Here is a 13,000-nt window from a genome sequence, read left to right as displayed (position 1 = left end):
TGCAATCGGGGTTTTAGCCAAAGAATACTGAACATCATGTAGCCCTGGCCAGCTCTCTCTTTCCTCAACTTCAGTTATCCATGGAGAACTCGGCCACTTTTGTCATTTGTGAGGGTTTTTCTTTTTCTTTCCCTGTTTTTTTTTGGGGGGGGGAGGGTCTGGACCATTTTTAAAGTCTTTAGTGAATTTGTTACAACATTGCTTCTGTTTCATGTTTTGGTTTTTTGACCGTGAGACATGTAGGATCTTAGCTCGCCGACCAGGAATCGAACCCTCGCCCTCTGCAGTGGAAGGTGAAGTGTTAGCCACTGGGCTGCCAGGGAAGGCCCTGAGGATGTTTCTATTATTTACTTGTCTGGAGTCCAACTCACTTTTTCCACATGTGTAAACCTGTTTTAAAGGGAAAAACTCCATGACTGTTGCAAGTGGAAAGCCAGCACTGTGGGCCCTCAACAGGGTGGCACCTTCTGCCCCAAGCACCACTTCAGACACCAATCACAAGTCCAGGCTGTCACCTGCGCTTCTGACTGACCAGTTATGTATCTCAGGGGTCCCCATGACCTCCTCCTTGGGTTCAATTAATTTGCTAGAGCAGCTCCCAGAACTGAGAGAAACCTTTTATTTACTAGATGACTGGTTTACTACAAAAGGATGTAACTCAGGAACAGCCAGATAGAAGAAAGGCACTGGAAAAGAGCACAGGGCTTCCAGTGGGCCACTCCCCCAGGGGGCCACTCCCCTTGGCCCACTCTTCTTGCACCTGTAAGTGTTCACTGACCCAGAGGCTCTCTAAACCCCGGGATTTTTATGGAGGCTTCATTATACAGATTATTTGGTTAAATCATTGGCCACTGGCAACTGAACTCCATCTCCAGCCCCTCTCCCCTCCCTGGTGGTCTGAACTGGTAGTCTGAACTGGTGGTTCTGAACTGGTGGTCTGAACTGGTGGTCCCTGGTGGTTCTGAACTGGTGGTCCCAGGTTGGAACTGAAAGTTCCAACCCCTTAATCATGTGGTTGGTCCTCCCGGCAGCCAGCCCCCAACCTCGAGTGCTTTCCAAAGTCACTACATTAACATTACAAAAGATACCTTTCTGGCTCTCATTGCTTCGGAAATGTCAGGGGTTTTAAGAGTGTAGTACCACAAGTGACGGGGCAATAATGCATCTTTCTTATTATAAATCACAGTATGACAGGAGATCTAACTCTTGAACTTGGAGAGGTGAGAGGTGCAGCTGGAAAGGGGAAGGGATAGCATTCGAAGCCCAGCTGCGCAGGGCAGCCAGCAGCCCCTAAGATGCCACCCTCGGTGTCACATTCTGCCATTGCCGCCTCTGTATTCCCTGGTGGACACAAAGTCATCTGAGGGGCAGAAACATGTCAGAAATACTCTGGAAGCCCCAGTGTCGAGCACAGAATGTTACATCAAGCAGGTGCTCAGTAACTCACTGTTGGGCTTCCTTGGTGGCTCAGGGAGAGAGAACCCGCCTGCCGATGCAGGAGATGCAGGTTCGAACCCTGGGTCGGGAAGATCCCCTGGAGGAGGGCATGGCAACTCCAGGATTCTTGCCTGGAGAATTCCATGGACAGAGAAGCCTGGCAGACTACAGTCCATAGCGTCGCAAAGACTCGAACATGACTGAAGTGACTCAGCACACACACACACACACATACACACACACAAGCACTTTTATGTGTCAGGTACTATGGAAGCAGCGTGAGCAAACCAGGCTTCTCTCCAGGCTTCTCTCCTTCTTCTCCTCTAGTTGAGCAGACAGATATAATGCATTCATCCCACAGAGGTTTATAGCCTCAAATGGTACAGAGCCGGGTCAGCACAGTACAGCCTGAGGACAAATCCGAGCCTGAACAGCAAGAGTCTGCCAGTCTCCGGTACAGAGCGAGGAAAACAGCCCAGGCGGCCAGTGCTGGAGAAGAGTGTGGAGGATTCATATCAGGGACCTGGAAGGCTTCCCTGAAAAATGACTGAAAGGCTTTAAGAACAAAAAACAAAAACCAGAAAAGGCCAGGCCAGGGTGGCAGGGCAAAGAGCCAGGGGAGAGCTAGGGGGCCCTCCAGGTCGTTCAGCATGTGGGTCGTTTTCCCAAGAGCAAAGAGAAGGCGGTGGAAGGTTTTCCGTGGGGGGGGAGGGGGGTGGTGATGGACGGGAATCTGCTTCTGCAGAGCCCACTGGATGTAGAGGAGGCAGGGCAAGACAGGAGATGGGGGAAGGCCCACAGCGGCCGCCCTGTGAGCCACGGGGTGTCGCGATGGGCGACAGCTAGGGGGCTGGAGAGAAGTCAACGGACTTGAGATCCATCCTGATGCCAGGCTGTCTGAAGGAGTGCGGAGAGAGGCGAATCACCTTTCTTTTCAGACCTCACGACTGTGGCTTTAAAACTGTCACTGACTTTCCCTCGAGGTTAGACTTTCTCACCAAATAAGGACAATGATGTGGCCTTTCCTACACAAAGGTGGTGCCACCTTTAGCCAGACACACGGCAAGAGGGGACTAAGACTCGGATATTGAGAAGGAACCCTTTAGAGGGGAAAAAACAAAAAAATTTAACCTAGCTCACAACCAATGCAATCGCTAAATGTGATATAACACAGAAAGAACAGATTTTGGAGCCCAAGAAACTAGGGTCCAAACTTCAACCCTAACATTACCAAGACGGTACACTGAGGCTGTATTAGCTTCCCTCTCCGAGCTTCTGTTTTCTCACCTGTGAAGAAAGAATTATGCTCCTCCTGGGGCTGCCCTGAGACTAAGAGTCAACACAAACAAGGAGCGGCAGGAACAGTCAGAGACAGTAACTATCATTATCATGATGAAGCAGGGTCTTGCTGGAAGCCGGAAACCACAGCTATTGATACCACAGAAGGAATTAACTTTGTAAATCCTACTATAAAATACAACAGTTTACAGAATAAAAGTTATAATTGGTAAGCTCTACTATATAAGAACATGTTCATCTAACATTCAGAGATGGCTTCTCTAAGGAAATAAAAAGCATAATTACAAAAAAAAGTGATAAAGAACTCCTGACTACATACACCCACTCACCCATAAACACACACACACACACACACACACACACACACATATCTACCTCCTGGTTCAGGAGATCAAGGACTCCTGTTCTCATGCAGGTGACCCTGGTCCCAAAAGGAGGACCCCTGCACTGATGGAGACCATAGTAGGCCCTCAGGAAGAACTGAAGCAATCAGTCAATTTAATGATCTAATGCCACAAACATGTAGAGAACCTCAAGAGTGACAGGCACAGAACGTCTGTGCAAAATACTCAGAAAGAAATGGAGAAGCTGCCCCTTTGCCCTCCAAGCTCACAGATCTTTACACCCCTGACCATGTGTGGTAGGAAGCCAGGTACACAATCTACCAAGCAACGGATCTCCCTGAGCACCTTCTAGATGCTTCCAGGCTGAGGATGCACCTTGAACAAGACAGCCAAACCTCTCTGCCTGCAGAGTAGACATTGTGGTATGGGGAAACTGGAAGAAATGAAATAAAAAATTTAAAAGCACAATATACAGTCGTTAGTTGGTGCTGTGGAGAAAAACTGAGCAAAGAAGAGGCAGAGACTGTAGGGGTGAGGGGTAGAATTTTAAATCTGCACTGGTTTCAAACAGTCCCTATAAATCCATGAAAATGTAGCACCGCACGCTCTGCTCACGGCTGGTAAAGTGCCAACAGAAGAGCAAGGGTTGGAGGGACAGAGGAGGAACCGGCTGGGCTGGGTGGGTCAGGGTCAGAAGGAAAACACACGTCTCCAGATTGAGACGAATGCTGAGCAGTGAGTTCCCTCCCATCTCTTCCTTTTCAGGAATGTTCCTCCTGCTCTTCCCTAGCTGCAGAGCACAAATCAGCCTTGAACGTCACTGGGCATTTCCAGCAAATGCCTGTATGTCCTACACAAGCTTATTCAGTCATGTCAGCCTTTCCTGGGTCATGAAGGTCAATGGCCATTTTTAGGACTTTTTTTAATTATAAAAGGGACACATGATCACAGTATAAAATGTGACAAAATATCAGAAAGGATGCAGGTTCCCAATAGTCTTAATTTAACCTCAACATGATCTCTACCTACATTTTGGTATGTTTTTTGCCAGAGTCGTCTAACACATAGAGGATCACTCTGCATCCATATTAACTCTGAATGCTGCTCTTTTAATTTTTACTAAATATATTACTTTTAAATTCCTAGATTTGCATTTTTCTTATAACAAATTCTGTATGGACATCCTTGTAATGGGCTATAGAACATTCAAACTACTGATGCACTATGCTTCATTATTCACCATTTCCCATTTGTTGAGCCTTCAGATTTCTGAGTTTTCATCATTATATATTACTGTGAAAATAACTTCAGGTGGAAAGGCATTTCAAGTAATTCCCTCAGAGAAGATTCCTAGAAAGAGGATGGCAGGGAGCTGGGAGCACTTTAGACAAGCAGTCACTGTATAGACCTACGCCGCCCCCCCCCCCCCCCACCAAATGTAATTGTGATAGAGAAGAATTTTTGCATTCTATTACAAGCTAATCACTAAAGGGATGTTACCTAGAAGTTTAAATTACACATAATGGCCCATTTCTGGGAACCCTGCTTCCCAGGTAATGAGCATTAAGCTAAAATACTTTGGTTTAGCTCATAGAAAACCTGACCAGGACCACCAGTGAATGACTACAGGAAGAAGAAATTAACACATCCCTATGGAGCCCAATGGGAACCAGGAGTGTTTGACTTTATCCCCTCCCCTTTTATTACAAAAGGAGCCTGGATGCTAACTCAGGCAAGACAGTTCTTTGGAGACACAAGCGCAGCATCTTTTGGTTAGCTGGTTTTCTGAATCAAGCCATTATTCTTTGCCCCAACAACTCGTCTCTCAATTATTGGTTTGCTGTCCAAACTCAAACTTGGTAACGTAATCACCGCCCCACTTGGCTGCAGTGGCAGAATATAAAAGCTAGTGAATCTCTGGCTACCTTTTTGGCCTTGAGGGTAATGGGTTTCAGAGGCTACATTATTTACCTGCTGTCGGAATCTGAGGCGATCTCCTTTCTCCCTCCAAAGCGGATCTGGCACTGCAGGAAAAAAAGAGTCGCTGAGATCAGCCATTGGGATGGACACACAAAACCACCCCCAGGGGCCTTTGGGGTATGGGGGGACCCAGGGCCAGAAACTCTGGTGGCCAAATCAGGGCGTCCCCGAGCCCTGGGGGTCAGCCCAAGAAGTGGGATGGCGGGCACCCCAGCCTTCCAGCCGCCATTTGAAGGAAGAAGCCCTTTTACCTCCCGCTTGTACAGAAGGGAGCCTTGCACAAAGACAGCGCTAAGAGGGAAACAGAAGCCGTCTGCAGATTCTCTAGGAAGCTGCTTCTATCTGTCAGCAGCTGACTGTCAATAACGCAGGGCTCTTAACAGGCAATAATTAAAACTGCCACAAATCTGTGATGATGACGGGTCCCTTCTGACAGGGCCCAGAGTTGTTATGGCTGCTGTGAAGTTATGACAGCATAAATCAAGCTTCAAACAAGCCCTCTGGTTGTGCCTAATGACAATTCACCCAGGGAGGGTGCAAACAAAAGCAAACTTTCTTTTTTTTTTTTTTTTTCTTTAATGGTGCTGAAATGTAGATAACATAAAATTTACCATTTCAACCATTTTTAGTCATGCAACTCAATTCACAATATTGTGCAACCATTACCACTCTCCACTATTCCCTTTCAAAGGTACAGAACCTCCACTGTGGGTAATAGGTTTACCAGATTCCTAAATTTATTATCACATTTGTGTGTAGGGGTGCGTGTGTGTGTATATAGAAATTTAAATGATACTTCGGTCAAAACTCACAGAACTGCACACTTAAAATTGGTATTTTTATTGTATGCAAATCACACCTCAATAAAGTTGGTTTTTATTTTTTTTCTTTCCAACTTGAAGAAATTTTAATTTCTTCATGAAGCTAAGAAATCATAGTGTATTCCACATGCATATAAAAAAATACACATAATAAACAAAACATGAAGTAAAACCTAGCAGGTTACCCAGTCCAATTAATCCTAAATTGAATAGGGTTTCAATCTCAACACTCAAGATATTAAAGAAAACTAAACTATTAAATTTTACGTATTGAGAAATTACTATTTGCCAAGCACTGTTGTAACTAAAGTTGGTTTTTAAAAGGCATATGTACAACACTTTCACCCTCCCAAATAGTAATAATAGCTCTGGGTGGAAGATCCAAGTTATTTCTGTTTAACTGCTACATTTGAAGCGGTTGGACTTAACTCTTCATCTTATTTTGCATTCCATTTCTGGAGCAAAGAAAGAAAAAAAACTAATAATGTCAGCTCTGCATTTATTGGGGACCAGGCACCGGCCACGGCCCTTTACCCCTTTAAGCAATTCCCTCCACAGCCCTTTAGAGATGGGTGACCCAATTAAAGAGAAGAAGGATGCTCAGAGAGGCTGGGTAAGTTGCCCCAGCACACACAGCTGTCGGAGACAAAGCTGACCTTCCAACCCAGCTACACCTGAGCCTGTGTCCTTTCTGCCATGCCTGGATGCCTCGAGGCTTGGGCAGATGCTAAATTCTCTGAGCTCACATCAACCCTTAACAGGCACTTCCATTAAAGGACATATTTATCTCCCTATATTGTGAGGACGCCGGTAATCGCCAGTCGCCCCTTCTGAAACGTGAATTCCTAGGGCTGGATCCCAGCTCTGCTACCTATTAACTATGACAACTGGCAGCAAGTTATTGGACCTGAGCTTCAGTTCTTCATTCCTTCATCTGTAAAATGGCAATAATTGCAAGAACCATCTCACAGGGTGGCTGGAAGGATTCGATGGAAAGCACTCAGCGGAGCACCAGACACACGATGAATGTGCAAGGAACGAGGCCTGCCGGGTGGTTGTAAGCAGACAACCTGATGCCAACCTTGTGTCAACACCCGCTTCCACACCCAGCCAAAAGCCAGGCACCAACTCAGCGTCAACCAAAGCAAGCAGAGCCCATCTGGAGATGCCACATGACCCTGAGCACGGCCTGGTTCCTGTGCTTGTGCTCACGGGGCCCTGACTCCCAACCAGCACCGCAGCACCCTTAGAAAGTGAAAGTCGCTCAGTCGTGTTCCACTCTTTGCGACCCCATGGACTGTAGTCCACGGCATTCTCCAGGCCACAATACTGGAGCGGGTAGCCTTTCCCTTCTCCAGGGAATCTTCCCAATCCAGGGATCGAACCCAGGTCTGCTTTGGAAATTCCCCAGCGGTCCAATGGTCAGGACCCTGCTCTCACTGCCGAGGGCCTGGGTTCAATCTGGGGATTTTAGTTCCTGCATTCTACTACAAGCCATGCAGCGCAGCACAAACAAACAAAAATAACTGCTTGGAAATAAGACTTTAAACCCACATTACTGCCCTTCTCAAAGGGACACCACCGAAGGATGGGGGTGGGTCCTCCGGGGGCTTTAGGATGTCAGGACACAGGAGCCCCTCTGTCCCCACCTCTGATCACTGTCACTTGCTGGGGGAAATGGTTAGCCTCCCAGATTCACGGCAGAAGTAGGGCTGTGTAGACAGAAGGGCAGAAATGACTTCTACGTTCATCATCTGACACTATGACTTGAACTCAAAGTCCAACATGCGCTTTCTTCTTACCTGTTTCACTGCATCCAGCAGTCGTTCCAGCAGAAACTGTCTCTTCATGTCATTGTTCTGTGTTCCTAGAAGGCAAGGGGCTTGATTAGTTCTGTTTGACATTCGCCTTCTACTAAGACTCTCTGAGATGTAGCATTTGGCTGTTCTCAGCCAGCATCAACTTTCTCTTTAATAAAATCAATAACAACACCAGATATCAATAATCTGCACCAGTACAATGAGGTCTGACCCCTTTCCTATGACTATATCACAGGAAAGCAACTAAACTAGTGTTCCCCGAATCTGGATGACGTTTCTGGAATGATCTAACTTAAGGGTTTCTCAACCTTGGTGTCACTGACATGTGGATCAGATAACTCTCTGCGGCTGCCTGTGAACTGTTAAGATATCTGGCAGCATCCCTGGCCTCTACCCACGAGATACCATTAGTGCACATGCACACACATGTGTGTGCGCGCGCACACACACACACACACACACACACACACACACACACACACACACCCTAGTTGTGGCAACAAAAATCTCCGGATTCTGCCAGACATCCTCTGAGGAACAAAACTGCCCCCAGTTGAGAAGCAATAGTCTAACTTAAAACATAGGTTTCCTAGTACGGCAGGCACTGCTGGTCGGCTGACCTCACCATCATCTCTAACACCATTTTCCCATGAAAACCCTAATTACTCAGCCTCTCTTGTAAGGCTGACCTTAAGAAGCTCCAGCTGATGGGATGTAAGCAGAAGAGCACTGGGAGGGGCCTGGGGGGAAAAGGACAGATGCTAATGGCTTCATTCCTGCTTCTATCCCTCATGCCTGCATCCAAAACACATCGGGGGAAGCCAGAGCAGCGTCTGCAGGGAAGCCCAAGAGAATCACAAAGACACCAGCCCTGATGTCACTTTGCCGCTGAACCAAACTAGAAATCTCAGATCTTTCACAAAACAAATCATTCCATTTGTTCAAGCCCTGAACACTGGGTGGTTACTTACAGTCAAAAGCATTCCCAAATAACACACATGTCATACACCAAACTCCCATTTAAGAGGGTGTGGGGCAAGGCCAATTTCGTCTTCCCAGGTGGCTCAGTGGTAGTAAAGAATCTGCCTGCCAATCCAGGAGATGTAGGAGAGGCGGGTTCAATCCCTGGGTTGGGAAGATCCCCTGGAGTAGGAAATGGCAACCTGCTCCAGTATTCTTGTCCATGAAGAATCCCATGGACAGAGGAGCCTGGTGGGCTACAGTCCACGGGGTTGCACAGAATCAGAAACAACTGAGCAACTGAGCATAGATGCAGGCTAGGCCACTTCAAAGGCCCAGGCAGAACACTGTCAGAACCACATCTGATGCTCTACAGGGGGCCCAGTGACTCCAATCCACAGAGACATGGCTACGTATTATTATACACCAGACACTGGACACAACTGTTTCACAGGAGACGTAAATTTAAGGTTACAAGGGAAGTCAGTGTTGGGACTTCCCTGGTGGTCCAGTGGCTCCCAGTACAGGGGGCCCAGGTTCAACCAGGGAACTAGATCTCACGTGCCACAACAAAAAGATCCTGCATGTTGCAGCTAAGACCTGGCACAGCCAAATAAATAGACAGATAAATAGCGTTTTAAAGAGAGAGCGAGATGGTCAGGGTTTCATCCAAGTCATGCCAGGGCCACCCAGCTGCTAACAACCGTGCCCATGTGCTGAGCACTTCCTGTACACCAGGCACCAAACTGAGTCCTCTGAATGCGATGCGTCCTGTAATTTTCATGACCACCCTACCAGCCAGGTATTAGGATCCCTGAATCGCAGAGGGGGAAACAGAAGCTCAGAGAGGACAAGCAAGTGCAGGCGCTGACCCACTCGACATCTGCTGAACTACTGGGAGCCAGGCGGTGTTCTAAGTGCTGGGGACACAGGAGTTCAGTGGTATAAAAGAGCCATCTTCTTGTAGAGTGGAAATGCTATTAGGAAGAAACAAATGGCTCCTAAGTACACTAACAGAGGAGAAGGTGTTAGAGAGTCACACTAGGAAGAAAACCCAGATGAAGTGAAGAGACCAGGAGGAAGCTGGAGGGCCACGTCTGCCAGGGCAGTCGTGGAAAGTCTGTCTGCACACGCGACACCCCAGCTGAGCCCTTTATAACGCGGAGGAGCAGTCATGGAAAGTTACGAGAGACCAGCGTTCCAGGCGGAGCCAACAGCCAGGGAAGACAGGCAAAAACAGCCTGGCTTCCATCTCCCAGGACCCGAAGGAAGTCTCCAGTGACTTGAACAGAAAGCAGAAAAGGGGAAGCAAAGATCAGAGGCAGGCAGGGGCCAGTCACAAAGGCCTCGTGGACCATGATAGTGGGTTCAGGTTTTTGTTCTAACTTGAACACTAGCAGTTGGAACCATGACCCTAACTGGAGACCGTGCCCCTTAAGGGCTATGTCAGGACTATCGCATGGGCTCTTGCCTTACCCCAGGCCTGGAGATTAAACCAGTCCATAGACTCTCTATAGACACACAGTAATAAAACTTACTTCCCAAACACTGCCACTGTAATTTTTTCTGGAAGAGGTCTTGAGAGAGGTCAGCCCACGCACCCTTCCCACCAGACCAGAGGCCATCTCGAAGCGTCTTTCAGGATGGCTAGAAACCCCACCTGCCTGAGGGCCTCACACACACCTCTATCAACACACCCTGCTCCTCGCGCAGCAGGAGGGCGAGTTTCCGCCCTTCGCCCTCTAACACCAGAATGGGGAAGGCAGCCTTGCTTTCTTCCTTTTTCCAAGTACTGCACCCAACAACTCTACTTGCCTTTGGGCGATGCCAACTGGAAAGTTGACAACGTTTTCCCCCCTGAAGTGCTTTTGCTGTTTTTTCTGATCATAAAAGTAATTCGTGTTTTAGAATTATCATACACAACCCAGCACTTCTGGGTGTATGCGCAAAAGAATTGAGAGCACGATCCTGAAGAGCTATTTATATGCTTACGTTCATAGCAGCATTATTCACAGTAGCTAAAATGTGGAAGCAGCTCCTGTGTACATCAACAGATGAATGGAGACGCAAAATGTGGCATGCACATGCAAAGGGTATTATCCAGCCTTAAAAGGCAAGGCAACTCTGCAGTATGCTGCAACACAAATGAGCCTTGAAGAACATCACGCTAAGTGAAATAAACCAGACACAAAGAGATAAAACACTGCATGATTCCAATTACATGAGATACTAAGAGTAATCAAAATCATAAAGAAAGAAAGCATAATGGTGGTTGTCAGGGGAGGCAAGGGGAGAGAATGGGGGTTAGAGTTTCATAGCTACACATCTGCACTTTTACAAGATGAAGAGAGGCCTGGGGATGGGTGGTGGTGACGGCCACACAACAGTCAGAAGGCATTTAATGCCACCAAACTGTACACTTAAAATGCTTAAGATGGGGACTTCCCTGGTGGTCCAGACTAAGACTCCCTGCTCCCAATGCAGGGGGCCCAGGTTCGATCCCCGATCGGGGAACTAGTCATGCCACAGCTAAAGATCACGTGTGCTGCAACTAAGACCCAAAGCAGCCAAACAAAATAAATAAAAATAAATATTAGGGGCTTCTCTGGTGTCTCAGTGGTAAAGTATCCACCTGCCAATGCAGGAGATGGGGGTTTAATTCCTGATCCAGGAAGATCCTACATGCCGCGGAGCAATGCAGCCCACGTGCCACAACTACCGAGCCTGCGACCTAGAGCCCGGGAACCACAATCACTGAAGCCCAAGCACCCTAAAGCCTGTGCTCTGAAACAAGAGAAGCCACCGCAATGAGAAGCCTTTGCATCGCAACTAGGGAGTAGGCCCCGCTCATCACTACTAGAGAAAAAGCCCCCACAGCAACGAAGCCCCAGCACAACCAAAAGTAAATAAATAAATAAATATTCCAAAAATGGTGAAGATGGCAAATTTGATGTTACCTGTATTTCACCACAATTTTTCTATAAAGTAATTCATGTGAGGAAACACAATAACAACAAATCGTGGGAGGGGGGCGGGATTGACAAAGAAAATAAAAATCTCCATCATCTCCTTACTGATCATTGTTAGTGCAGTAATTCACAAGCTTTCACCTGCGCACGAATCTCCTGGGGTCTTGGCTAAAAGGCAGGTTCTAATACAAGGGCTGGGTGGGGCCTGGGACTCTGTATTTCTCACAAGCTCTCACGTGCCACTGATGCTGCTGGTTCCCAACGCACACGGGAAGAGTGAGGATAGAGTGCCTACTCCTAGCGAGGACCCCAGAGCTTTCCTAGGGAATCTGCAACCCTGCTTTCCTGGAGCCGCCAGCAGCCTTCCCTGCCTCACCCTGCAAAGCCTCTCCACGGTGGGAAGAAAGCCTGCTCTCCAGAGAAACAGCCTGCCACACACCCTCCCCAGACAAGAAGTGCACTTGAAGGAGACCATCCTGACCCCTGGAGGGGGCCCATGACCATCCCAGCCCTGGATGGGATTAAGGGACCGTGACTCCCAGGGCAGGGGGAGCACGGGTGCCCTTGGCAACATTCACCGATGGCAGGAGGTGCCCAGGAGGCCCAGGGCCACGAGGCTCCATGGAAGGAGCGCTGGAGGGAAGTCACAAGGCATCATGAGTTCTCATCCCGGCCAGGCTGCTTGCTGGCCCTGTGTCCGGGACAGTCACTTCCCTTCTCCAGTCACTGGTTTCTGCATGAGATCATACCCTCCGAGCTCTGCAGTCTGCAAACCTGGGGCCTCTGTTCTGAGACGGCAGGCAGAGCAAGCAATGCTACCGGGCTCTTTCCTACCTTCTCCAGGGACCAGGAGGAGCAGGAGCAGGTGCCCACCTACTGAGCCTCACAGTGAGCTAAGCCCATGAAGTGGCCAGCATCTAATCCTTCAGGGCTTCCCAGGTGGCTCAGAGGTAAAGAATCCACCTGCCAATGTGGAAAATGTGGGTTTGATCCCTGGGTTGGAAGATTCCCATGGAAGGAAAAGGCAATCTATTCCAGTATTCTTGCCTGGGAAATCCCATTGACAGAGGAGTCTGGTGTGCTACAGTCCACAGGGTCAGAGTCCGACACGACTGAGTGGCTGGGTACACACGCACACACACACATCTAATCCTTCACGAAGAAGGAAAGGTGGGCTCCACTGAACAGAGCACTGAGGCTGAGAGGGAAAGACGTTCACTCGTGGCCAGTGCTCATGGAGGGACTCGACTGCACGTCCACTGATTCGGCCATCTGTTAAGTCCTGCTCGCCCTCAACCTGTAAGAAACCTGCAGTGGCAGCCCCAGCGCCAATTCAGCAACGATTTCTCCATAAAATCCCAGCCTTTCTG

General features: G+C 48.3%; 1 protein-coding gene across 20 annotated transcripts in view; it reads right to left on the bottom strand.

Moving 5' to 3' along the window:
* SNX29 (sorting nexin 29) overlaps positions 1-13,000 on the bottom strand; it is a 587,227-nt gene that overhangs the window by 554,560 nt on the left and 19,667 nt on the right. For 16 of the 20 annotated variants that reach the window (XM_055561377.1, XM_055561386.1, XM_055561381.1 and 13 more), the window contains exons 2-3: positions 7,684-7,748; positions 5,052-5,104 (exon numbers count right to left, since the gene is read on the bottom strand). In XM_055561377.1, coding sequence (XP_055417352.1) covers positions 5,052-5,104; positions 7,684-7,748 — 118 coding nt within the window. Of the gene's footprint in view, positions 1-5,051; positions 5,105-7,683; positions 7,749-8,185; positions 8,404-13,000 lie in introns of those variants that run through there. The other 4 variants (XM_055561366.1, XM_055561369.1, XM_055561368.1 and 1 more) reach the window with 4 other exon arrangements.

Source organism: Bubalus kerabau, chromosome 23 (assembly GCF_029407905.1).
Source record: "Bubalus kerabau isolate K-KA32 ecotype Philippines breed swamp buffalo chromosome 23, PCC_UOA_SB_1v2, whole genome shotgun sequence".
NCBI lineage: Eukaryota > Metazoa > Chordata > Mammalia > Artiodactyla > Bovidae > Bubalus > Bubalus kerabau.
Note: the sequence above shows the minus strand (reverse complement) of the source record. Positions and strands in the feature narration are given on the sequence as shown.